The 27,485-nt window shown below is 37.8% G+C and overlaps 1 protein-coding gene across 9 annotated transcripts in view; it reads left to right on the top strand.

The window, feature by feature from the left end:
• P2RY1 (purinergic receptor P2Y1) overlaps positions 1-19,544 on the top strand; it is a 49,130-nt gene extending 29,586 nt beyond the window's left edge. The window contains exons 3-5 of one of the 9 annotated variants that reach the window (XM_087725348.1): positions 1,428-1,471; positions 8,415-8,472; positions 19,357-19,544. In XM_087725348.1, coding sequence (XP_087581474.1) covers positions 1,428-1,471; positions 8,415-8,435 — 65 coding nt within the window. In that variant the 3' untranslated portion in view covers positions 8,436-8,472; positions 19,357-19,544. Of the gene's footprint in view, positions 1-1,427; positions 1,472-7,621; positions 8,004-8,414; positions 8,473-11,789; positions 13,656-19,356 lie in introns of those variants that run through there. The other 8 variants (XM_087725347.1, XM_087725346.1, XM_087725353.1 and 5 more) reach the window with 8 other exon arrangements.
• The last annotated feature ends 7,941 nt before the right edge of the window (positions 19,545-27,485 follow it).

Here is a 27,485-nt window from a genome sequence, read left to right as displayed (position 1 = left end):
CTGGAGAGGTCTTATTTTCAGGGTAACAGGATATTTTTTTGAAATCCATTTTATTCTTCAATATTATTGATCTTAATATTAATCGTGCTTTACTAAAACCCCTCTTTAAATCAAATATGAGCAAATACTATAACTATATACTATATAATTGAATGTGTGATTTGGAATGGTGGAGATTAAGTACTGTATGGGAAAACATAGGAACTATTTTTTACCATTATTAAAAAAAATATTATTTCCTGTTATCTATAAAACATTGTGACCTTTATCCTCCTTCTTTGGGACAGAATGTCCTTTTCTGAAGAAAGCCTTCTGTTCTCTAAGAGGGTTTTTCATTTTGCTAATTAATTCTGTTACTAGTATCTTGGATTTGGTAGCAACTCTCTTGACTACCAGCATATATTCTAACCAAGCTGCTACTGTACAACAATGCTTTTGAGTAATATACATCATTATCAGTTGCTCAGCAGTGGTTGTGCAATTAGTTGTTGACAGACAGCCAACTTCTGATGATGGTTCATAGCAGATGAATCCATGAACTTTTCGCTACTCAACGAGGGATCTCCTAACACAGAATTCAGTTGTTCTTGTAGGCCATAGTTCTTCAGTTTTTGCAGTTACATAATATTTATATAAAAGGACAAATTAAACATGCAACATTTGGACAGGACAATATATTTTTATGGCAAACATTTTTTTTTTAGTGAAAGAAAAGTATGCAATTCTGTGTTGTTTTCTGCATATGACCAGAATGGTACTTGAATTCATAGCCTTAATAATAACACATGACCAGGTCCAGTAGCCAAGTATTCATTTCTTTATCAATGTATGTATTATCAGAGTGCAAACCTTTTGCTTATATACACAGAAGTACAGCCAGAAAATTCAAGTGATCTCATTGTGTATTTAATATAGTACCATGCTGAATAATTTACAAGTTTCTCACATTTATTTCTAATATAATGGATTTCTAATATAGTGGATAAAGTAGACTCTCTCATTCTGTTTAACTAAAAGACCAAGCTTGCAATCCTTTGCCAAAATAAGGAATCATTACCAGAGAATCTACAGTGAGCTCTGAAAAGCAAGGATTGTTGTGTTAATGGCTTCCTTGCTCTTTTCATTTTCTTCTTTTCAGTCCTGTTTGTGAATAAATAGCGGAAAGCTTCTTCAAACTTTCTTGTAAAGCATTACTGGCAGATTCTGCAACAACTACTTCCCTTAATAGATTTAGGAAATCATTTAGCTCTTTCAGTAATTTCCTCTTAGTTAAGGACTTAATCAAAATGGGACCTTGCACATTTAAATAGCAAGCAGTATCTTTTAACCTCTTTTATTTTTTAATAATAGGATTTTTGCACAATATTCTCACTGCCAAGACTAAAACAAAACAGAAACAAGCCCACACTCTTTCCTTTCCTTTACAGAGACAAGTCATCAGAGGCTCTTTGCTGTTTTTTCATACAGCAAGGTAGGAACACCTTTGTGTGCTGTCCTTTTTAAAGTAAAAGTAGGAAATATGGGGATTTTGCTGTCAATAAGCTCCATGGCTTATAAAAAAATTGGTTAGTGACAAGCTATCAATGTCTGAGACAGAGAGAAGAGAAATATCTGCCTCTCTCTTATTATTTACAAGAATACCCATATGCTTTTTAAAAAAGGTGGATATCCACAGCTGCTGTTGCTGGTCTCCTGGCTGACATTGTTCTGCTTAAGGATTTCACTCCCCAAACACACTGATAACTGCTTCTAGAAGCATCTGTTACAGGGGTGTCAAACTTGCATTGTCACAGTGTCATTATGGAAGTATCGAGACTTTCCCCCGTCTGCTAAACCAGGCATGGGCGTGGCCAGCACGTGACACATCTGGCCCACGTTTGATAGTCCTGATCTGTTAGAACACTAGCACCCCCAGATTTCTTCATTTATGGGAATAAGTGAAGACAAAGAAATACCAGACATAGAAATGCAAGGGAGACTAGAGATTTATTTTTATCTTCGTGCCTGCAACAGAATTAAAGTGACCAACCAATAGGCCTGTCCCGCAGTCTCTAAGAGAAGATTTATCTGAATGAATGAGCAGCTGAAGTTATTTTTTACATTTGAGCAAATATTTTCATTGTGAGTGTGCCTGTTCTGCCTCAAGGCTTTCTTTCATACAGCAGGGGTAGAATGCTGTGCTTCTCTAAGTACTGAAGTGGAATCAATTTCACCTGACTAGCAGACTTATCTCAAAGAAACCATCTTCTTGGTTAAAGTGGATATACTGCTCATGTATGGAAATTTTTATGGGCACTCATGATCATCTGATTCTGTTGGCTGAAAATGGAGTCACTCTGCTTTTAAGTTTTGCTTCATCTCTCCCAGGAGATTCGGACCCTCACCAGCCTTCTGGCTTTCTGCAAAGCTGTGAAGACCTGGCTATTCCGGCAGGCCTGGGGCTGATGAGTTCCCAGCCCCACTTGAATTGCTGTGACTGTTGTGCTGTTTTTAATCTGTTTCGTGTATCTTGTTTCTGTCTTCTTTTTTTGTATTTTCCCCCTCCCCACTTGTTTGTTAGCCACCCTGAGTCCCTTGGGAATAGGGCGGCATACAAGTATAATAAACATATAATAAACATCCACTCAAAGCTGGCTAAAATTAAAACACTTCTGAAACTCCAAGCTGTCCTAATGTTTATTTGCAGTAGTGGAACAAGCTCTAGCTAAAAGTATAGACCAGGGGTGTCAAACTGGCGGCCCATGGACTGCATGTGTCACACACAGGCCATGCCCACCCCAGCTCTGTGAAGGGGGAAAATGTCACAACATGACACTGCAATTTGACACTCATGCATGAGTGAAATCCAGCAGGTTCTGACAGGTTCTGAAGGAACAGTAGAGAAAATTTTGAGTAGTTCGAATTACCAGCAAATGCCACCCCTGGGAATGGAGATTTTGCAGTTTCCTTCCTCTGCCGCAGGCCTACCAAGCCATGCCACGCCCACAGAACCCGCAGTAAAAAAAAAATGAATTTCACCACTGCACTCGTGGTATAGACAATTGGATGGGTTTTAAAATACGGATTAAGAAAGTACTCCCATATTCATATTTTTTTTAAAAAAATCAGGCTTTTAAAAAAAATAATGACTAGTCTACTTATGAAGAAATCTATCCATGTCAGTAAATTCTATGGCTGAACAAGTCTGATAACAAAAAGTGCTTCCGAGCTCACGCAAGCTAGGTCTACAGCTCTCTGCTAGTCATTAAAGAACTGACTTCCACTCAAGGCAGAAACAAATGCTATTTCTGTAGGAAATCGCTCATTATAGTCAGTACAACTCTTAAAGCAAGGACATCATTTTTTCAGGCTTCTAGAGTCAGGCTTCAGGCTGATAGATTGAAAAACATTGATTACTTTAATGAACAGCAGATATTTTCATGCTTCTGTGGATTGGGAAGCATGTGAAGCATTTGTGAAACAACCACAATCCTAGTCAAAATGTGTCATTTAAATTAGACAAATTTCTTACTGATGAATACCAGTGAAAACCTGCTGGATCAAGCTAATGTCTTTGGCTACAATTTTAACCTCCCACAGGGACTTAGTCAAAGTCTTATGGGCAATCCTTCCAGCGGGATATAAGGCCAATTCTTAAACTTTTGTTCCCCCTTGCAAGCCCTTGGGATGTGTTAGGATTGAAGGTAAAACAAGATAAGATCCTAATCCCATAAGAAACTAAATGAAGTGTTGCCAAAAGCAATAAAAGGAGACTGCCTGTTCAGTCAACATTACCTTAGAAGTGATTTAGTGGTGATGTGAGCTGCTTTGTAACCATCCTGCACTCTAAAAGAAATCCTTTGCTTGCCTTTCAGAGGTCAGAGATGACAAACCCAGATTCAAGAGGATAATAGCTGGAAATTAGAGTTATATAATAACATTGGAGGAATATTTCACTCTGTGGGAAGTTTCACCAGGCCCGCTCTTCATTCTAAACTATTGTTCATGGCATTCAGAAATGCTGAGATTATGACATACTTTTCAGTAAATGTTGAAAACAAAATTGCATTATTTTCTGTTGTTTATGTAACCAGTAGGAGCTATTTATAATGTGTTTGTCCTTAAGTGAGAGCCCACATTCTTATTACTACGTAGCAGCAAAAAGAGGGGGGAAATGAATGCTGGAGGAAAAAAGCATATCTAGAGTCTGTAAACTGATGGATACCTTCCAAAGCACTGCAAAATTCCTATTTGAGAACTACAATTTTTAAATTTAAAGACCTTGTTTAACACAGAGTGCATTAAAAGTTGTCTTTCATTGTTATTATTACACAGAGAATGGATTTGCACCGTACTCTCTTAGCCAAATTATTTAAAAAACCCAGCAGCTGCATTTATACACCATTCTGAACTTGTTTAGTTTTAATATTGGTTAGAGTTTTGATTTGGGTTAAGCTTGTCTCTTAGTTTATATTGCAATTTGTTGCACAAACCTGGAAAAATGGATTGATGAAAAATGAAAAAAAGTGGATTTGTGATCTTGGTCTGAGGGGTAATGACATCATACCCCTGTCGTGGTCAGACCACTGCCTACTGAGGCTCGACTTCCAGAGACCAAACCCCCACTGTAGGGAGGAGGAACCGACCAGGTGGTTCCGCCCCAGGCGACTCATGGAACCATTAAGGTTCCAGACGGAGCTTGGGGTCATTCCTGATTCTTTCGCCCACAATCCGGTAGAGACTTTGGCTGCTGCCTGGCATTCGGCAGCATCAGAGGCCCTCGACCGGATTGCGCCACTACGGCCCCTCTGAGGCGGCGGATCCCGGAGACCCCCTTGGTTCACCGAGGAACTCCGGGAGATGAAGCGCCGGAGGAGATGCCTAGAGCACCGATGGAGGTCCAATAAGTCCGAATCGAACCGAGCAATGGTAACCACCTGCACCAAGGAATACACCAGAGCACTTAGGGCAGCGAAAAGATCCCACATAGCCACCTTGGTTGCGTCCGCTGAGTCCCGCCCAGCCGTCCTGTTTAAGATAACCCGCTCCCTATTAAATAAAAGGGAGACGGGGGAACCCTTGCAGGGCAGAGCTGAGGATTATGCCCAATTCTTAGCGGACAAAATTGCTCGGTTTCAGTCGGACTTGGACTCCACCCCTGCAGTTCCAGCCGAGGCACAAGAGGATCAGATGGAACATCTCTGGGTTGAGTTTCAGGATGTTACCCCCGGGGATGTGGACAAGGCCATGAGGGCTGTGAATGCCTCCACCTGCGTACTGGACCCGTGTCCCTCATGGCTGGTTACCAGCAGCAGTGAGGTGACACGAGGCTGGATCCAGGCGGTCGTGACCGCCTCTCTTCGGGAGGGGAACTTCCCCGCCGCACTGAAAGCGGCGGTGGTGAGACCCCTCCTAAAGAAGCCATCTTTGGATCCAGCTGTCCTTAATAACTATCGTCCAGTCTCCAACCTTCCCTTCCTTGGGAAGGTTGTTGAGAAGGTGGTGGCCTTTCAGCTCCAGCGGTCCTTGGAGGAAGCAAACTATCTCGACCCCTTCCAGTCAGGCTTCAGACCCGGTTACAGCACAGAAACCGCTTTGGTCGCATTGACTGATGATCTCTGGAGAGCCAGAGATGGAGGATTTCCCTCCATCCTGGTTCTCCTTGACCTCTCAGCGGCTTTTGATACCATCGACCATGGTATCCTTCTGCGACGACTGCGGGGGGTGGGAGTGGGAGGCACCGTGCTGCGGTGGTTCTCTTCCTACCTCTCGGACAGGTCGCAGTCGGTGTTAGTGGGGGGGCAGAGATCGTCCCCTAGGCCCCTAACATATGGGGTGCCTCAGGGTTCGGTCTTATCCCCCCTACTATTCAACATCTACATGAAACCGCTGGGAGAGATCATCCGCAGGCACGGGATTAGATACCATCAATATGCGGACGATACTCAACTGTATCTGTCCGCCCCGTGCCAACTCAATGAAGCGGCAGACGTGATGAACCGGGGCCTGGAGGCGGTTATGGACTGGATGAGGGCTAACAAGCTTGTGCTCAACCCAGAAAAGACCGAGTGGCTGTTGTGTTTCCCTCCCAAAGATTCCACCAATATTCCATCTCTCAGGCTGGGGGGTCAAATTCTATACCCCTCAGAGAGGGTCCGCAACTTGGGAGTCCTCCTAGATCCACAGCTATCGTTCGACCATCATTTGACGGCTGTGGCTAGGGGGGCATTCGCCCAGGTTCGCCTGGTGCGCCAGTTGCGACCCTACCTGAATCGGGAGGCACTCACAACAGTCACTCGGGCCCTTGTGACCTCTAGGCTGGAATACTGCAATGTGCTCTACATGGGGCTGCCCTTGAAGAGCATCCGGCGTCTTCAGCTGGTACAGAACGCAGCCGCGCGAGTGATTGTGGGTGCACCGCGGTTCACCCACATTACACCTATCCTCCGCGAGCTGCGCTGGCTACCTGTCGATTTCCGGATGCGCTTCAAGGTGCTGTTAGTCACCCATAAAGCCCTGCATGGTAGTGGATCTGGATACTTGAGAGACCGCCTTCTGCCAATCACCTCCCTGCGACCAATTAGATCACACAGATTGGGCCTCCTCCGTATTCCATCGGCCAGCCAGTGTCGGCTGGCAACTACAAGGAGGAGGGCTTCTCAGTAGTAGCCCCGACCCTTTGGAACGAACTCCCCGTGGAGATTCGTGCCCTCCCCACCGTCCAGGCCTTCCGCACAGCCTTGAAGAACTGGCTAGCCCGTCAGGCCTGGGGATGAAGATAGTTGCCCCTCCCGAATGATGAATGCATGTTGTTTACTGTTTTTATTATATGTGTCTTTGTTATTGTCTGCATTTCCCCTTCCCTGATTTTATGTGAGCCGCCCTGAGTCCCCTCAGGGAAAAGGGCGGCCTACAAATGTCAAAAAAATCAAAAAATCAAAATCAAAAAATAGGTTATGTCAACTACTAGGTTGAATATTTTGGTCCACCCAGCTATAATGTCTGTATAAAAGACAATCCACAGATATTTTTAGGAAATAAATAAACACAATAGCACTCAGAGATATCACAAGGGAGAACCAGATAATAAAGTTTACCACAATGGTAGGCAAAATGTTTCTTGTTGAGATATAATTTCCTTGCAGGAAATCTGAGGAATGAATGCCTTCTAATGGTACGTGGAGCTGAAACACGATGTAAATGTGGCTATCACAGAGGTGGTATTCAGCAGGTTCTGACCAGTTCTGGACTGGGCCCATCCATATCTATTCTCTGCTTCCCGATTCCCAGCTGATCTGCATGAAATGAAGATTTTACAGTATCCTTCCCCTGCCACGCCCACCAAGCCATGCCCATCAAGCCATGCCCACAGAACCGGTAGTAACAAAAAGTGAATGCCATCACTGGGCTATTTCCAGGAATGCCAGGAAGGCTCAGTCTCTCTCTGAATGTCCTTTCTTGGGAATTTTCTTTTTTCTTTTGATGACACCTTGTCTACTTTTCTCTTTTTCTAGCCAGCTGTTAGAAAAGGGACATATGGGTTTGTCAAGTGTAAATATCTTGCTTGTAAGGGAAGCTGAAGGCAACTTTAATTTGAGGGCCACGTTGGCACAAAAGTGACAGGTTGATCATTTCTCCCCAGGAATCTGGTAACAGGAAAGACCTTTAGAATGGACTTCTCTTGCTTCAAAAGATGCTACATCAGGGATATAGAGGAAGGGATCTATATATGTTTATTATTTTCACTCATATTGTGCCATTTTCAACACTGGAACAGATGTTATTTAGTTTTAGTCAGATGAATGGGAACAGATGGACTTTTATGCTATTTTCAGAATTTTAAAAATTTTGAGAGTTGATTTGGGCCTATTGTGATATTTGGGGAACAAAAATATGGCAAAAGAAAGTAAGGCTCAGAACCTCATATGGAGTCCTGAGTTTAGAAAAGAAATAATTTGCATCCTTGACTAAAGCTCTTAATATATATATTTAATTATTTTACATGCAAACGGCAAAAGAAGGAACAAGAAAATCTCTAAATCACATATCCTAACAATTGTTTCAGATATTTTCATATATGAAAATATATGTATGTTATGTAATTCAATTAAATTATTAATGTTTGTCAGTTTGCTTATCACTATCAAAAATATGACAATACACTCTGTGTGTGTGTGTGTATATATATATGTGTATGTATGTATGTATGCATGCATGCATACATACATACATACAAACATACATACATACATACACTATTATATGAGTCCAAATTTCAGAACAGTTTAACATTTTATGAGTAAAATGTTAGTTCAGATTTAGAAATGACTCTTTAACTATTAATCTGACTGTTTTCTTGTTATGTCAGTTCAAATAAGATTGATTCATTTTTTTTAACCAGATCCAAACTGAAAGACATATTTTTCCTTTTATAGGCTACTGGATCAGACGAATGAAATGAAAACATTCACAAACTGCCAATAATGTGAATCTGTAATTATATTTTTTCACTTTTATTTGAAAACTACTGGATTAAAAGTACACATCATATTAAATACATCGTGCCTAATTTAAAAATGCAAAAAAGCATGGGGTATATGTGAACTGGTCATTCCAAACAAACAAACAAACAAAAAGAGGCAAATTTTAACCTTTTCCTTTTGCATCTCAAATAGGACATGGAAAAGGAAAATAGGACACTACTGAACAGAAGCTAACAATTGTTTGTTTTAGTGCTTCAAGGATTGTGAATAGGGATGGCCATTAAATTATTTCCCCAACCCATTTTGAGAAGTGGAATGCTACCTCAAAATTAATTTTAGATAGAGCTTTTATTTATACATCATTCATTCTTTGGCTATTTTTACTTTTAAATTTCGTTTACCAAAAATATTTCTTGGCTTCTATGCAGCAGTTTGAGAATATAGGAAATGGATATAAGGAATGTTTTGGAGAATAATTTGAGTCTAAGCTGTTATACCTCCTCATGCAGCATAAAAAGCCTTAAATATGCTGAAAATCTAAAATCCAGCATGCTTCATCACCCATCATTGGCATCTCCCCTTTCTAATCTGTGACTAGATACTGTGTATCTACACATCACTCTATTTCTTTTCCTGCAAAGTGCAGGAAAAGAATAAAAAATAACAAACAGGGGAAAAAAATCCATACTACCCTATCAGAACTTTCTGTTTATCTTCATCTATTTCAATCCAATCCAATCATCATTCACTGTTTCCATATGAAATATACTTATTACTTATTACAATGTACTTATTTTATACTGGTCATTCCTTCAGTAGCATACCTCTAACATAACTAGCACTCCATGTATACAGGTGGTACTCAACTTACAAGAGTTCATTTAGTTCAAAGTTACAATGGCACTGAAAAAAAGTGACTTATGATTATTTTTCACACTTATGATTATTGCAGCACCCCCATGGACTTGTGATTAAAATTCAGACACTTGGCAACTGATTCATTGTGATGGTTGTAGTGTCCCAGGTTCATGTGATTATCTTTTGGGACCTTCTAGCAAGCAAAGTCAATGGGGAGGCCAGATTCACTTAACAACTGTGTTACTAACTTAGCAACTTCAGTGATTTACTTAACTGTGGCAGGAAAGGCCATAAAATGGCAAAACTCACTTAACAGAAATATTGGGCTCAATTTTGGTTGTATGTCATGGATGACTGTATTTATCTATAAATACATTGAATAATCATAGGAAATTAGACATGCTTACCTGATCAATGCTGAATCATTTATTCTTATTGCTGAATATCACCAAATCCTGATTCATATACATATGAAACACGTTAGAAAACAGACAGCCTTCTGGAAAGAATTTTTTGCTCGAAGCTGCTATAAGGTGCATTAAAAATAGTATTGGAAGAAAGGAGAAAAAGCAGTAAGAAGCACAAACTGTGCAAGAATAGAAGCAAGTTGCATTGTGCAATTCTCAGAGAAAGAAGCACGTTAGAGGTAACTATCTGTAGTAAAGGGCAAGTTTTTTTTTCTCCCTGTTACCATTATGGTTTGACCACTATTTTTTGTCATCAATAAAGTATGCAGGAAGATGATGTCTGTAACTAAGTTGATAAAAATGCTTGCTTTCTTGCAATTTTTAAATTCTTATGTGAGAAAATACTCACAAGGTTTTGAAATAAGAAGTTGGGGTGAAGAAGGAAAAAAAACTACTGAAACTACTTTGGTTAATTGAAATTTTCACATAATATTTTTAATATGGAAAAAGAAAGAGTAAACTAGGTTACCAGCTTCTTGGTCTGGACTTAGAAGGCCTCTTCAAGTGGCAAATTTTTCTTCACATCTTATCAATGATTTTTCCTTTTATACCTTTTAGTTAGTAGTTGAGAGACAAAATGTTTCTTGAAAGTTGGTATACAGCATGTGTCTTAGGTCATTATATCCACTGCATGTACCAATATGATTTTGGGTGTATTATAAACAATTACAACACATTGCTTATCTTGACATACTCGCCAAAAAGAACAGATGGGAAGCTTCCTCCTCTACCATCACCAATGCCACTTTCTTTTATATACTTGCACAGCTGAGAGAATAATTTTTATTCTACTCAATTTATTTTAACATAGGCTGATATAAGGAACTCAGCTTGAATTTCAGGTGTGGAAACATTCATAAAATATCTGGATTGACTTTTTAGCAGTATTATTAAAGTAAGGGGACAGAAATGTATGCAAAGAAGATGAATAGGTGCCTATGATGGGAAAATGACATATGACTATCAGGTCTTATTACTATAGATCTTCAATGGCAATAAATCAGCTAATTGATAGAAGGTCTTTTTGGTGCAATGTAACCTTTGTGATACAAGTAGAGTTCTACTATTTTCTAATTTATGACATCATTCTCCCCATTAGGGAAGCAGTTCTTTAATTAGTTCTTCATTTAAGAGTCATTTAGGCAAGATGGGCAGTGCAGGAATATGATGAATGGATGATTAAATACATGAAAAGAGAAAAGAAAAGAGAAAGGAAAAGATAAAAAAGAGAGAGATTAAGAAAGAAAGCTAGAAAGCTAGAAAGAAAGAAAGAAAGCTAGAAAGAAAGAAAGAAAGCTAGAAAGAAAGAAAGAAAGAAAGAAAGAAAGAAAGAAAGAAAGAAAGAAAGAAAGAAAGCTAGAAAGAAAGAAATGAAGGCAGGCAGGCAGGAAGAAAGGAAGAAAGGAAGAAAGGAAGAAAGGAAGAAAGGAAGAAAGGAAGAAAGGAAGAAAGGAAGAAAGGAAGAAAGGAAGAAAGGAAGAAAGGAAGAAAGGAAGAAAGGAAGAAAGGAAGAAAGGAAGATACAGAGGAGAAGAACTATGGATTTCAAAGCCCAACCAGCTCTTTTAGAGAGTTACAGTATATGGAGCTTTGGAATTTATTCAGTTAAGGAAATTGAGAAACTGAGGCTTGTGAAATTTTAATGGGGTGTGTGGGTTTTCCTTTCTTTTTAGTCCCAATTAAAGGTGCAAATGTGGAATCATTAAACACAAGTGGCTGATGTATTCATCAATCTAGGATAATCTAGAATATCAAGGATGGGTTAGGCTCTGGGAAGCAGGACTGTTGGCTTCTCATGCAGGAGGATGAGTTATAGAGGTGGTAGGGTGAAAAAGTGGATTAGTAGACAATACACTTTTGGTTCTGCTAGAGAAGAGGGTTAGAAACCTGGTTGTGGTATTTATTTTAGGTTTTTTTTTTAAATCCCATCTTTGTTATCTTATAAACAACTCAAGGCAGCAAACATATCTAATATTCCTTCTTCCTCCTATTTTCCCCACAGCACCAACTCTGTGAGATGAGCTGGGCTGAGACAGACTGATTGGTCCACAGTCACTCAGCTGGTTTTCATGTCTACAGTGGGACTAGAACTCACAGTCTCCTGGTTTCTAACCTGTGGCCTCTAGACAAAGCTGGCTCTACTTTTGTTTCTTCCTTTTGAATTAGTTGATGGTGTAATTGCTCTAAAATTTCCAAATCCTGTTGAGGAGTTCTGACATGCATCATTCCCCTTGGATGAAAAATTCCTGAAAATACTGATGGGGATCCACTGCTAGAATCTGAGTCAAAACCAATTCCCTCAAAGCCCAATTAAGATGTGAATCGCAAAACCATCTATAGTGCTTCATCCACCCACTTCTCTCTACAATAATTCTCACTGTCAGTAAAACTAGTGACATAAGAGTCTGGATATCTGCATCTCATTCATTCTTTGCTTTGCAACTTGACCTAGGAATGAAAAGAAAATTGTTTGTATATTGCATTAGCATTTAAAATTAAGAAGTAAGAAAGAAGAAAAGAAGGGAGAAAAATAACTGGAAAACATGCAGCGTTAACATGGTAAATGGCTACTTAAATGAAGATGTGTCTTCACCGAGCATATTAGACTGAGCATAATGTGGTACAGGGTTTTTCTCTCACTCAGTACAGCACAGTGTGTACTGAAAATTCCTCCAAATTTGTAACAAGTGAATGAAAGGAAAGCTGTTCTCACACACACAATGAGCTTCACACGGATTCAAAAGAAGCTTGACCCTGAGACCAGCCCTGAAATGCTCCCAGCCCTGTCTTCCAAACTCAGCCAAGAAACCAACTACTGCCAAATACTCTGACGATAATCACTCCTTTGTTTTGGGTTCTACTTGGCCAGATCACTAACCTTCTCCAACATGCAAATCTATATGCCAGCTTTTACATCCATCGCTCAACACAAAGATGGGTACTATTGTCTTCCTTAATACATTGCTTCCGGTGCTTCAAAGGAGTCATGAAAAAGCATCTTCTTAACTGCCTTCCTTAAGATTAGCAGTGAAGGGCCCAACATGACTCTAGGGCAGGAGCTCCATAAGGCTGGGGTGACAGTTACAAGTGCTTTCCCCCCCCCACCAGAGCCTCAAACTCAACCATATGTGATTTGGAAGGTCTTCTACATATTATCTGAGCTTGCATACAAAGGATGGTAGATGCCACTTGTAATAGACAGTCTCCTAGATAATGCAAGTAATAAGTAATATAAAATAAGTTTTACAGGTACAAATCCTATTTGTTTAATGGATCTTACTGTGGTCAACAGCATCTAGCATAGACAACTGTGCAAGGGAACACAACTTCAATTGCTTGCTAATAGAAAACCTCTGAGTAGGACACTAAAGATTATGTCGCTGATCAATATGAATGACTGCAACTAAACTGCGACATTTTTCAAATAGATGAGTGGTCTATTAGCACTTCAGTGACAGGAAGTTGTTCTGAAATAAAAAAGAGCAATTCCATATAAGAATGTGTTGGATGCCAGCCAAATACACACAGAGACAAGACAGCCATTCATGCATATTCTTAAGATCATTGGATCCTCAGCACAATCATAGTTTTGCCATTCTCAATCTTATTTGTAACTCCCAGCATTTCCAGCAGTAGGAGACCTACATACAATATCCCATTTTACAGAGGACACTCCTCTATATCTGAAGGACAATTTATCCATGCCCCATTTTAAAGAAGGCTAGATATCACTAATTATCACGTCAGCAGATTAAATAGGTAGCGCAGAAGTTATTTTGGTAGTTTTCCTTACTGTGGTGTTGTGTATGTACATGAACAGATATATTAAGAGTTCTACTCTATTATAATAAAAGGACTTCTCATGATATAGTTTTGTAGATACATCTATCTTTCTTTCTGCCCATATTCGAATGTACATAAATCTGCTACTTCTTTTGTCTTCTTACCTTGACAGTGTACAAGTAGTAACATATATTTGTATTCTCTCTGTGTGCTTTTGAGTCAGTTTTGACTCTAACGAATATATGGACAAGCGTGTGTGGTTTTCTTGGCAAGATTTTCAGAAGTGGTTTTCCCTTTCCTCCTCAGGAGTGAGAAAGAGTGACTGGCCCAAGATCACCCAGGTAGTTGTCTGATTAAGGTGGAATTAAATCTTATTATTTTCCGGTTTCTAGCCAGGTTCCTTAAATGTAATAACACCAAGCTGGCCCTCATATTTTTCTTTTAATTAGACTTAAATTGTAACTGCTTTAAGACCATTTGTAGCCTAAAAGCTGAGTACAGGTATTTTAAAGTATATGCAATCAATCCAACAAATAACTCATTCTGTTCTATTAATGATATTCTCAGAAAATATTTGCAGCAGGTATTTCATGTGGTTGTTTTTTTTAGGCTGATTCAAACTTCTTGTACCAAAGCGTAATGCCTACAAAGCTTTCCTTGGAAAGACTTATTCCACACATATATATGTTTTAAAATAAGTAAAAGTCATCTAGTACATGAAACATGATGGTTAATGGGGAAAGTATCAGGGGATGCTTGGTATTCTCTGAGCTTGGTAGATTTCCTGCACATCGTTCATTACCAGATTGGGTAATATTGTCAGTTCTCTTAAAAGATCTGCAATAAGGAAACATCTGCAAGAAAACCACTGAGTTCAGAGAACACCAAGAACCCAACAATTCAAACATGGGTTGCATATATTCTTTATTTATTATGACTGTTGCCTTCATGCCTTCTACCATACCTTTCCTTTTTTAAAACTACTGTTTTTAATTAATAAACCGTCACAGGGTTGTTGTTGTTTTTTTTTGAAGAATTCCTTTCGCCCAAGTGAGGAAGAGAAAGACAGATAGCCATACTATTCTAACTCTTAAACTCCAATATAGGATAGAGTTTATTTTGCTATTCCTCATCTTGACATATAATCTCCAATTACCTCTCTTTATATCCTTTCCAGCATCACTTTAGCTCCAGTATCAGCAATCACATTACTTAGAGCAACATAGTACAAAACAGCTTAGTACATACTAAATCAAATCAATAGGTTTCTTGTCAATATAAAGAGGTGTGTGGAATGGAGGAACTGATGCTAAAAAACAGCTTTGTCAAACTCTTGGGGCAGTTATAGAGAGGTTCAACAGTATGTCGATAATATATAAAATATTCCCAAGAAGTAAGAAGAAGTAAGTCAACCATATTTGAGATGTGCTGCATTTGATTATCAGTTGAAATGAAAATGAGAAGTAAATTACTTCTGACTGTTTTTAAGTAATAAAAATGAAGAAAAACTAACAACAATGCAAACGAAAAGAGGATGTGCCTTCAATCCCCGTTAGGCATAAAGCTATGTTCAACTGAATTTTGGGAAAACTTCTTCCTTGCCTGGAAAGTAACCTTCTTGATTATCCAAGAAAGAGTAAACACTGTTAGAATTCATCGAATTCAATCAATGTGGCCATGATAGACTTCATAAAAATCTTTACACAAATTTCTAAACTTTCTGACTAAAACACCCAGTCCTTGATATTTTAAAAATATGAATTGTTTTTAAATTGTTGGTGCTCAGAAATAAATCAGATCAATACAAATTTGCTCTTTCATCGAGATGTCCATAGCATTTACAGAGTAAAAGTTATAAAGTTTAATGTACATGTAAAGGTCAGTACTAATCATCTTTGAATTCTGGTATCTTATATGGACTGATTTTAAAGTAATTATTGCTTTAATAAAACAAAAAAAGAAAAGAAAAACAAAACTTACCAAGTACAAAAAGGGAGGGAGACACAAATGATAATTAAATGCAGTGTATACACACACAACTTATAGTTAAAAAATTCCAATTTTGAAATGGAACAATGGCTCATAAAGTCATAGTTTTTGTTATCCATTTATTAATGGTCAGAATGAGGAGATAAAGAAAACAAACTTCAATCATTAGTACAGGATGTAAATAGTTTTAATGGGAATAATTGCAATAAAAGAATAGGAATAATATTAATTTGGTACAACTGATAGATATGATTTAAAGACAATAAACTTTTAAAGATAGTAGCCAATTATACCTCAACTTGCCATGAATTTTACAACCTCTTTAAAAAAATTGCAGTATCGCCTTAGGATAGGAAGAAATAAACTGCTCTTAAGCCATTTTTCTATGCCACACAATAACGTGATAAAAGATCAAACCAAAGCATAGCCATCAGTGATGCTTAACTATCAATACAGATACTGTAGGTTTACTTACTCCTTCTTATATGGAAGGTCCACTGTTTGACTAGAATGCTATGAATTAAATCATTGTAGCTGAGGTAAGCTTCAAACTATGGCTTATTCTCAAAGCTCTTGCCACAATATGATTGTCTTCATGTTGTTAATTGAAGGAATTTGTCTGTGGTATTTATTTTCCAACATGTACTTTGTTTTTGAAGATTGGCATGAACAGGTTGCCTAAAATGGAACCTAGAAATTAAGAAACCACCTGGGAAGAATGCAATCTTTTAAAACCACCTCTGTGCTATATAAATTGAGCAGTCTGCAGACACAAAAGCATTCTAATGAATAAATGATATGGTTCATGAATAATATTGACTTTTTAAAAACTTCTTGAAATATTACTTAGCATTTGGGGCAGAATAACAGTTCAGTTTCCACAGACAAAATTCTGAATATGCAATTCTATGCAGTTGTTTGGGAGTTAAATCATTCAGCCATACCTTTGTAAATGCACATTAAGAATGTTCTTAATGAAGGCTAGATAACAGAAGTTAAAACTCAAAGCTCTGGGAATGTTTCTGCATCTATATATTTTTCCCTAAATTATACTCTTCAAGAGCATAATTTAAGAGGCACATATATGGGTCAGTCATGTTATAAATAAGAAAAGTCATGAATGGACATGTTTTGCAGTGCATCTAGCTAAAAATAATCCCTTGTGGAGTGTACTGCTTTCATTTTGTTGTGGTTTTATTGCTGTTTTTAAACAAAAGGGATCTGCATGCCATTAAAAGTAATATGATTCCCTGTGAGAGACAATATTTTATTTTATGATTAGATATTAGAAATTCAACTGAACAGATCAACCTGCTACATAAGTGGTGCTGTTCATATTTCATTTTTTTTCTGTAGGTTCTAAATCCCTTCATTTTTAGATTAGTAGATGAGTCCAAATGTTTATTTTATAAGACTGGAGAGGTGACTAGTCTGTTCACATTGTCTACTCCATGAATGAGAGTATGTATCTTTAGTGTGTCTCTTCATTTTAAGTTGAAAGGCTTTAAACACAGTAGTTTTTCCTAATAAATTTGGTTCTGTCTTTCTATACTTTTACAGCTCGATCATGTAGTTGTTGAGATGCAGTGACCAGTAAAATATTCAATCAACATTGTATAGTGTATAGTAGGGCTAGTAAACTAATGGTGTGATTCAAAAATGTTAATTACTGGTTCTGTGGCTGTTGCTTGGTGGGCATGGCACAGCTCAGTGGCCATGGCTTGGTGGCATGACAAGGGGAGGATTCTGTAAAATCCTCATTCCTTCTCCACTCCAGGGGAAAGTTACTGCAAAATCCCCATTTCCTCCCAATCAGCTGGGACTCGAGAGGCAGAGAATAAATGGGGGCGGGGCCAGTCAGAGATGGTATTTACCGGTTCTCTGAACTACTCAAAATTTCCACTATCGGTCCTCTAGAACTGGTCAGAACCTGCTGAATACCACCTATGTAGTAAACATACTAGAAAGAAGGTGTTTTTTTCAAGAGGCAACTGGACTTTCTGGTTTTACTTTGAAGATGTATTGTTTCTCATCCAAGAAGCTTCTTCAGCTGTGATTGGAGGGTGGTGAATGGAAGGATTTATACAAAAGCACTTTGGGACAACCATGACCTGGATGACTGAGAATCTCCATAAACATACTAGAAGAAAGAATTGTCCTGTCTATTTCACTACATAGTATTTGATGGAAGCTGTAAATCTATTGATTAAAATAGGGAAAGGTGGAGGATGGGAATTTATTGATCAGAGAAGCAAAGCAACAAAGTAATGTATTCCCTGTATAATAAATGTTTTTTTGTTCCCACCCTGGATTGGTAATTGGGTTTTGTTTACCTGAAAAATTATAAATTTATCAATATTAGAAAAATGATGAATGTGCTTGCTGTGTTGAGCACTTGACATTTTTGGTTGGTATTGATTATAGCCATACTTAATAGTCATCCATTCCAACTACATTATGATTTCATCGAAAATAAACAAACTAAAACCGTATAGATCAATAGCAGGGCTTATAAATTGGGCTTTGGTTATTGGAATAAATTCCAGATTCAAAAATAAAAATATTCTGTACACTTAAGAATGTTTCATGTTCAGTTAAATTATTCCCAGGATATCAGTCCCTGCATTTAAAATAAAAATAGCTACATATATTTCATATTTTATTTTCTGGAACAATTGTCAAACAACCAGGAATCTTCAATCTTGGTGACAAGATTGTTTTCAAAGGAGGCAAAATATTCCTTGCTTAAAATACAGTGTGCATTAGAAAGGAAAAAAGGGATGGGTTTATCATACAGATGAGCATGTTAGGTTGCTTTCTTAACAAGTAAGACTCAGTAGGAAGATTTTTATATGTTGCTTTCATGCTGCTCTTTTCTCTCACACTGGAAGAACAGCAACAGTGGCTCCTCTGTATCAGTTTAATTTTATACAGACAGCTCAGTGTAACTGGCATTGCATTCTTTTGGGGACCTCATGTGGTAGACAGAAGGCAACTGTTTTCTCTGTACATTACATCTGAAGATGTAAGGCCCAATTTTAAAGTGTTAAATGCCTATGGAGATTCTCAGTCATCCAGGTCATGGTTGTCCCAAAGGTGCTTTTTCAAGGCGCAACTGGACTTTCTTATTTTTCTTTGAAGATGTTTTGCTTCTCATCCAAGAAGCTTCTTCAGCTCTGATTGGGAAGCTCTGATGGGGAACGGAAGTATATATTCCTTGCAGACAGCTGGTCATCTGTATGAATCTAATCTAAAAGAATGCAAATGACCAGCTGTCTGCAAGGAATATAAATCCCTCCATTCTCCATCAATCAGTCAGGGCTGACAAAGCTTCTTGGTCGAGAAGTGAAATGTCTTCAAAGAAAAATCAGAAAGTCCAGTTGCTTGTTGAAAAAAGCATCTTTGGGTTCTAAATTGTTAGAAAAAACTAATACAAATGATTAGTGAATATTAGATAGAAAAGAGATTAAGACTGTTAGCATAGATCAGTGGTAGTCAATCTGGTCCCCACCGCCCACTAGTGGGCATTCCAGCTTTCATGGTGGGCGGTAGGGGTTTGCTGTAACTCTTTATAAATTTTAGAAAGTAAAGTTACTTCCCTACTTTATAAATCACCATTACTGTGGAACCGGTGGGCGGTTAGAAAATTTTACTACTAACAGAGATACGAAAGTGGGCAGTAGGTATAAAAAGGTTGACTACCCCTGGTATAGATAAATAAAAAATATAACATTAAATATAAAATACTAAATTGCACTCTAATGATTTTCCTTGATTATTTGCTATCAATGATACAGGAATGAAATCAAAATGGATTCCACTTCGCTCAACAGAATCTGCCATTGTAGAGATCTAAGGTCAAATCAAATGTAAACAAGCTAGAATATATGAAATAAAAGAAGATGAAAAAGAAGACCAAAGAATACAGATCAACAAAAATCATCTAGAAACAAGGAATACAAAGAAGCTCTGATGAAATATTTGTGTTTTTTAAAAGAAATAAAACCTTTAAAAAAAAAGAAGAAGCTCTGAAACTCACAAATCAGCAAATAACAGCTATAGCCACAAAGATCAACAGATCAGATACGACATTCAAACTGCAAATGATGGGCAAAAAAATTGAAGTGGAATTAGTAATGTTTCTACCAATTCATCTATAGGCAAATTGCAATGAACTGAAGAACTACAACACCTGACAAAGGAGAAGCATTTCAATTCTGGGTACAGCTATGGGGAAACCCCCAAAATACCACAAGATTTTAGCTTGGATAAAGGAGATGGATAAGAATACAAAAGGAAATTGCAATGAAATAACTTATAATAATAGCAGAAATGGTGAAGAAAGAGATAAAGAAGATCAAGTATAGTCAGTATCAGATGAAGATGAACTGCATGACTTTTGGCCTACACTCCTTCATTGCCCCAGAGTTTAAAAACCTAGTGCAAGGTGATAAATTGAAGATTGGTTCACCTCTGTTGGAGGTATCTGCTCCAACAATAGGAGCAGCAAGTACAGTCCAAATATCTGCTTAGCAAGAACTTTCAAATGACTATCTGGTATGATAAGTTGATGCAGTCCAATAGCATCTTAGTTGAAAACAAGCTCCATCTACTTGACCAGAAAGGACACTGCCTGAACAGCAGAGGAACAAAAGTTCAGCCTCTAATTGATAGATGATTTGGAAAACTATGGTGGGTAGCTGCAGGAAAATCAAGATGGTAGCTATGGCTACAGGATCAAAGTTCCTCACCTTTTAATGTACAACATGGCTGTCATCCTGACTTTTTTTGCAGACACCCTTGGATGAGGAATTCTTTGTTACCACAGGAACCATGAGAGTTTGGGCTGGGATGCTATTTTCAGTTCTTGTTCTCAGTAATGGAATAGTTGCTAAGACTTTGGAGAAGCAAAACGGCAAGAACGTTTAGAAACAATATATTGTCCTGCTTCGCTGAAGGTAACTAATACAGAATCAAACTCTCCTCTGATGTTAGTTGAGCCTGATAGCAGCTGGAGTCCAACGTTTCTGTAAGACAGCAAGCTGAGGAACGGATCCATTTCACTTATGTTCTACCAAAACCTTTAGTAATCTGTTCTGACCCCCCTTCTCCGCTCATTAACAAACGACAGGCAGACAAACTTAAAAGGAAAGAACTTTATCAGTCCTTGGTTCAGACTTGCTGCGAGCCCAAAAATAAACATAAATAATGTCTCTGACAAAAAGATAACAGAATGCAAAACAAAACTCTTACAAAGCAAATCACTTCTCCAAGTGTCTCTCAGAAACAAACCACGACCGATGAATGATGAACGTTGACTCCTGCAACCAGGGCGTGGCACCATCCGTCCTTTTATCACCAGAAGATGACACTAACGAGCCCCAGCTGCATTGTAAATCTTGCATCCTGACTCAACTCACAGCAACCTTCTGCTGAGTCACAACAGTAACCTGTGACCTTCTCGTCATTGTCAAATGTTAATGTCCAATTATTTATCTCCTAATTATTAGGAAATAAATTTGTGCCTGAAATTGACACAGATTTGTTCTAGATGGGCCATTTTATGACAAAGATAAAATGTGCTCAACACAACTGAACAAAATTACATTCTTATCTGGCAGGAGTGACGGAGAAACTGTATTATCATTGACTTCACTTTGTGCATTCTTTGCCTCAGGCATTAAGTCCAAAGTCGCTAACTATATTCATGGTTGCTTTCAATTGTACACACTTTGTTCATCATGCCCACTACAGGTGTAAGGCAATAATGAATAGCAGACACTTGCAACTTGGTTCTTGTCATTCAGGCTCTTTCTTTGCAAGCAGTGTGTATAAAAATGTCAAGAATGTGACAATTCACCATGTTCAGTTATTTGTTATCCTTTCATACTATGTCATACGGGGGCAAGCTGCAATCTTGTTCAGCACAGCCAAAACCTTTGTGAGCCAGTTCTGTCAAAAATAAAATGCTGCAAAAATCTGGACAGCCATTAAAGTCAGTGCTTCAGAAACCTTTTCTTCGGTGTACAAAACCGCTTATCAGAAAGTCCTTCTTTAAATTTTCCAGTTATGAATGTGTAAAGAGTTTCTGTGTTGTATCCAAAGGGGAAAAAACACTTTTATCCAATTTTGAGTAATCCCCCCAGGTTGGGAAGGACACCATTAAGCATCTTTGCAAACTTTCACAAACACGTTTGCAATATCTTCACCATAAATCTTAATCCATTTCTCTTTGTAATTAATGAACATCTACATATAATGGAAGCTATTTTTCTTATCCATTAATGACCTCCAGAAATGTGGAGATTCATGCATTGAGAGATTACAAATGTGAGATGGTAAGATTGCAGCTGTAAACCAATTTAAGTTTATGGAAATCATATAGTATCTTCTAACCCTAATCCTAAGGGAGATTGACGTCCCCCCCCCTCTCTCTCTCTCATCAGACCTGTTTTGTCTGACTTCATCAGTGGGTTTGAGTGGAAAGTAATGTAATAGAAAGGAATCACACACACCTATATAAATAGCACTAACATTCTAAAAAAGGATATGTTACACAAAAGCGGAAGAATGGCAGAAATATTTAGAAAAATCAACTAAAATTTGTGTAGTGTGTCAGTTACAAGCACAGCATAGTGATTGCTAGAAGTGAGAAAACAAAACACATGAAATTGAATAGGTCGAACTAGCCAATGTCTTGAATAGAACACAGCACACCACAGTGCAAAATACTATCAGAGCCTCACTCCCACTTTCCTATCATAAAAACAATAGATGTCAGAAATAAAAATTGGCGCCTGATATTTCTCTTCCATATCATGTAAAGCAAGAACTCTCCACACCCACCCCTGCCAGCAATATAGCCAAGAATGGAGTAGAACCTGAAGTCTTCCAGATGTTGCTGAATTATAATTCCCAACACTTCCAGCCAATATTATAAATAGTTATGGATGTTGGGAGTTGTGGTTGACAGCACAGAAGTTCCTACTTCCCTGGACCAAAGAAAGAACAAGCTAAGCCTCAATTGGCAAATGGAATCAAGAAACAATAAGTAGAGTGTTGGAAGATATTCATCTGTCAGTTTCTGAAGAATGAATGCTGGGGGATAGGGGAAGAGGGGAAGAGGGAGCAATTTCCTAACGGTAAGATCAGTTCAACAGTGAAACCAATTACTGAGAGGAAGTGGTAAGCAATTTTTTACAGCCTCTGTTCCAACAAGCCTAGGTAATCATAAGGCAAGTGTAGTTAAATTTAGAATCCCAAAGTAAACAAGGGTTTGGTCCAAATAGCCTCATTATAGAAGGTTGGTCCTGGTAACTGTCCAGTTACATTTATCCATTAACTTAATATTTAAACAGAAATGTGATGTTTTCACAACACAGAATATTAATTGGGAACCAACACTTTGGAGCTTGCCAAGAATCAATATCCTAGAAGTGTCATTTCCAAACTGATACTATCCAGTTATGCTCTCAAACCACTTTGACTTGTTGGCTTTCTGTTCTTAAGCACCATCAGCTTTACAAAGGAAAGATGTGAGAAAATATAGAAAAATTATGAGCAACTCACTCCTTCCAGTGCATGCCGACCTTCATCATTTATCATACTCACCTAGCCAATCTGTCCATCAACCATGCTTCTAGGAAACTCATCCTTAAAGTAAATATCTGCTGCTTACACGAGATACTCACACACTGAAAATAAAAATGGGACTTACTTAGAGTCTTCAGGGCTCATGAATTATGATAAAATTCAAAACAAAATATCAACTGCTGCTGACTGATTATATGAAATCAATGTATTAATGCTGAGTGACCATAAAGATAGATTTTTCTCCAGGAGGATCTATTTCCAAAGTCTTCTAATGCTATACTCATCACCTTTGTAACCAAATCCAATCACGATGTTCCTGTTCATCTTCTCTTTCTTTTTAGCTTTTGCAGCATTATAGACTCAGGAAAAATAGGTTTTCACATAATTTTTCTGAAATATAATTTGAACCTGCTTATTTTGTGCATCAAGTAAGAACTCTTGTTTATTGGATCATCAATTTGTTCATTTTCTTGCTTATCCACAATATTCTAAGGAGTCTTTTCTAACATGAAAAATTTGATTGGGAAGTGAAAAAAAAGTCATTCTTGAAGTGATATGGATGGCATATAAATGTAATAAATAAAATTGAAAGGTAGTTTTTCTATCCTGCTTCTTTAGCAACTCCAACAACTACAGTAGCATCCTTAAAACTGCTCACATTATCTTATGCAATATACATACATACATACATACATACATACATACATACATACATACATACATACATTCATTCATTCATTCATTCATCCATCCTTCGGCGAAGACCAGCATACCTACACCCGTGAAAATCTACAAAAACATATACATACATACATACATACATACATACATACATACATACATACATACACACACAGAGAGAGAGAGAGAGAGAGAGAGATAGCAGGAAATAGTTTTCAGAAATGCATGTGGATAGCTACATCTATTTGTTGAATATTCCATCAGACCTAGAATTGTTCCCATAAAACCAACACTAAAATCAAAGAGTGTTACTTATGCATTATATTAGCCCATTCATTTGTGCATCTATGATCTAATTCAGTAGTAATACCTTCCTCTTCCAGTGTTTACCATTTTCCCTTAAGGCACTTTAGAACAAACAATGTCAGCCTTGCGAGATAGTCCAGGCAGGAAGCACACCCAGATGAACCAATCCTACTTACTGTAATGTTACAATAACAGAATGTTGAAATCCTGACAATACATTTCTCCCTCATTATCTTTACATGAACCAAGAAAATAGGGAGAGGCCCTTCTAAGACATTAACTACCCCCACATTCCTGCTGTGGTCCAAGATGCTCGTATCTGATAGTTTCGCTAGTTTTGGTTCTTCCCTCTGTATCCCACAGTCATTCCCACATGCCACTACAAATAGGCAACATTTGGCTGGATGGAAACCAACATTTTTGCAAGGGGGTCACTTTGCCCAGAGTAAGTAGGGTGATGGGTAGGTTCACAAAAATGGAATAAGAGGTTTGCTGGAAAATGTGTGGGATTTCTTTGTTGCTGTTCTTTAGACAGTGTTAAAACTTAAAACTTGTATTATTTTATTTTTCCTACCTCAAAAGGGAGAGAAAAATATCACATTATTTTTTCATTCACCATGATTATAGACACTTCAGGAACTTCCAATAAAGAGGTTCATTATCTCCACCAAATAAATAATTTAAATGACTCCATTCCTTCTTTTACATTAAAATCTGAATTTGGTGGAAACGTCTGGGGAAAACAAAAACAGTGAAAACTGTTCCTACAGTCTTCAAGGGGTGGAGCCTTGATATCAGGTTTTGCATCCCTGCTCTTGAATAATGCAGCGTTACTTTGAAATCTGTGGATAAAGAATGTGGAAGCTAACAGAAATGGCTGTGAAATAAGATTCATAGAGAAAGAAAGATCAGTACATTTCAGTGGCCTGAAAGCTACACAAACAGGAGTGCCCAAAGGGCCACCCTTCATAGAGGTATTTGTTCTTTCCAACTTTAATTCTGAATAACTGTGTAGTTATAAAAGAGAACAACTGGATTCAATTTCCATTTGTTTTAAAAAATATATTTATTTTCACATGGTAAAATATGCATATCACAGAGCAGAAAGTGAAGGTCATGCCCATTGTTACAGAAGGCAAATTAAAATAAAAGACATTCAGACCTTTGCATACCAACATTATTGCTAACCGGTTCTCTCTTTGGAGTATGATTCGTACTCATTGTGTTACTGGACTTTGATTTCTTTTCCGTTGAAATGTATCATCATGTCCCTCTGTTGCAACTTAAGATTTTGCTGTTTTGTTTGTCGATAGGAGAGTCACACCTTCAGTGGCTTTATTATGCCGGATCTGTGAATGGTTTTATAGCATGCACATCTCGCCTGATCAAAGCCAGCTAGAAACACAGCATATAAAAGTGGTGATCCTTGGTGCTGCTATCACTTAACTCTTTTTAAATGATCTAAAACAGGTTCCATCCTTTCCCAGTGAGGAGAAATGCTGAAGCTCTAAGTGGCTTAGATTATGCAAAGAATCTCATATTGATGCACCAGTTACAAGTAAATGCAAAGAAATGTGTCAATATGTGCCCTGAAGCCAGTGAGTTAAGGATTGAGCAAACTTTAGATGAAACAGAAGTTTAACGGCTCAATTGACTTTAAAAAAAAAAAGAAATAGTTTTTTTCCCAATGAAGCCTGCAATAATAAACTGATCAGATAAAGACTTGAGAACAAAACATGGTGGTAATTTTACTTTTGTATACATCATAAATCCAATATATTTTTAGTTAAGTGGGAAGAATAACTACACTCTGCATAAGATACTGTATTTTAGCATTTTGAGAGAAATTAACCCCTATTTATTTCTTGATTTGTTTCCTAAACACAGCTGTTTCCATTTGGACTACCAGATCTGGGCTGCCACACTTTACAATTAGCAGAGGACAACAAAGAACTGAAGTTTTCTGTATCTCATCTACATCTGCCATGTAATGGATTTTGCTGCTCAAATCTGGCAGCCTTAATTCCAACCACTCTGAACAGGTGTATAACAGAATATTTAATTATACTACATTATGAACTCAATTCAGCCAAACAATTATAAAGTTTAAAGGTTTGTTGATGTGCCTTTGAGTTATTGCCAATAGATACTGTATATTTACTCCATGACATTTTTTGCTTAGCCTTGGTCATTCAGATCTTCCAATGGTGCACTCATCATCATTGTAACTGAATCTATCCACCCTGTTCCTGGTCATCCTCTTCTGTTTCCTGCCACATTTCTCAAAATCAGAGCCTTCTCCAGAAAGCTAGGTAGCTTTCACATAATGTGTCTGAAGTAGGATAATTTGACCCTGTTCTTTGTGTCTCAAATGAGAATCCCAGATTTATTGTTTTCTGAAGAATTTGTTTGCTTTCTTAGATGTCCATGTTATTCTCAGGACTTTCCTCCAGCACCAAAGTTCATAAAAAAAGCAGAAGCTTTTAGAAAAAAGTAGGTAAATTGGCATTGAGGTTTGTATACAAAGTATCTCCTTCATACTTTGGACTCTCAACCTGCAGACTGGACACCTGCATAAAGTAAAAAAATGCATATGGTTTATATGGTACAGGGCAAAATATGATTTATTGTTCCTAAGTCCCCCGTGAGATTCCTTCCATAATGCTATAATTGCTGAAATAGTTGAATACAATCTATAGTCATCTTAATTTCTGCCAACAGAAAATTCTTTAAATAAGCAGAAAACATTGCTTTACCCTAAAATTCTACTATAAGTATAAAAACATTCAACCCTTTCCACATTAACCAAAACTAAAATAAATTAATTGCAGTTTGTTTGAAGTTTGGGGGGAGGTAGATTGGTCTGATTGCCTGCAAAAAATAATCCCAAAATTGGAGAAGCAACTGAAAGGTCATCCGGCCACATTTCCTTCTGAAAGATCTGCTTTAAATGGTTGCAGCCCAGAAGATAGTCAGTGAGATTTTTTTCCATAAATAAAACAGTATGATTACATGCTTCAAAATGTGCAGCACCTCAGAAGTAAACTAGCTTTGCAGTGGCTTCAAATGCACCACAGATAAACTGGAGATAAACTGGCTCAGGTTTCAACCAGGGATGATCTCAAAGGATCACAGGTGCACAGAACCAATCAAGGAACGGGACCTGCTCAAGACAATAGAGTTAGGCATGTAGTAACAGTTTTATTTCTCTTGAAGTAAAGAATTTGCTGTCTGCACCAGTTGTAGATGAAGCTTTCCACTGAAGTCAAAAGAAATATTTATCCCATCTGTTTTGATTTAGCATCTGCATCCTTTCCAAATAGGAGGTAGGAATTGCTTAAATCAG

The sequence above is a fragment of the Thamnophis sirtalis genome, unplaced genomic scaffold (genome assembly GCF_051295495.1).
Source record: "Thamnophis sirtalis isolate CommonGarterSnake01/CBP01778 unplaced genomic scaffold, rThaSir2_p1.2 scaffold_11, whole genome shotgun sequence".
NCBI classification, from domain to species: Eukaryota; Metazoa; Chordata; class Lepidosauria; order Squamata; family Natricidae; genus Thamnophis; species Thamnophis sirtalis.
Note: the sequence above shows the minus strand (reverse complement) of the source record. Positions and strands in the feature narration are given on the sequence as shown.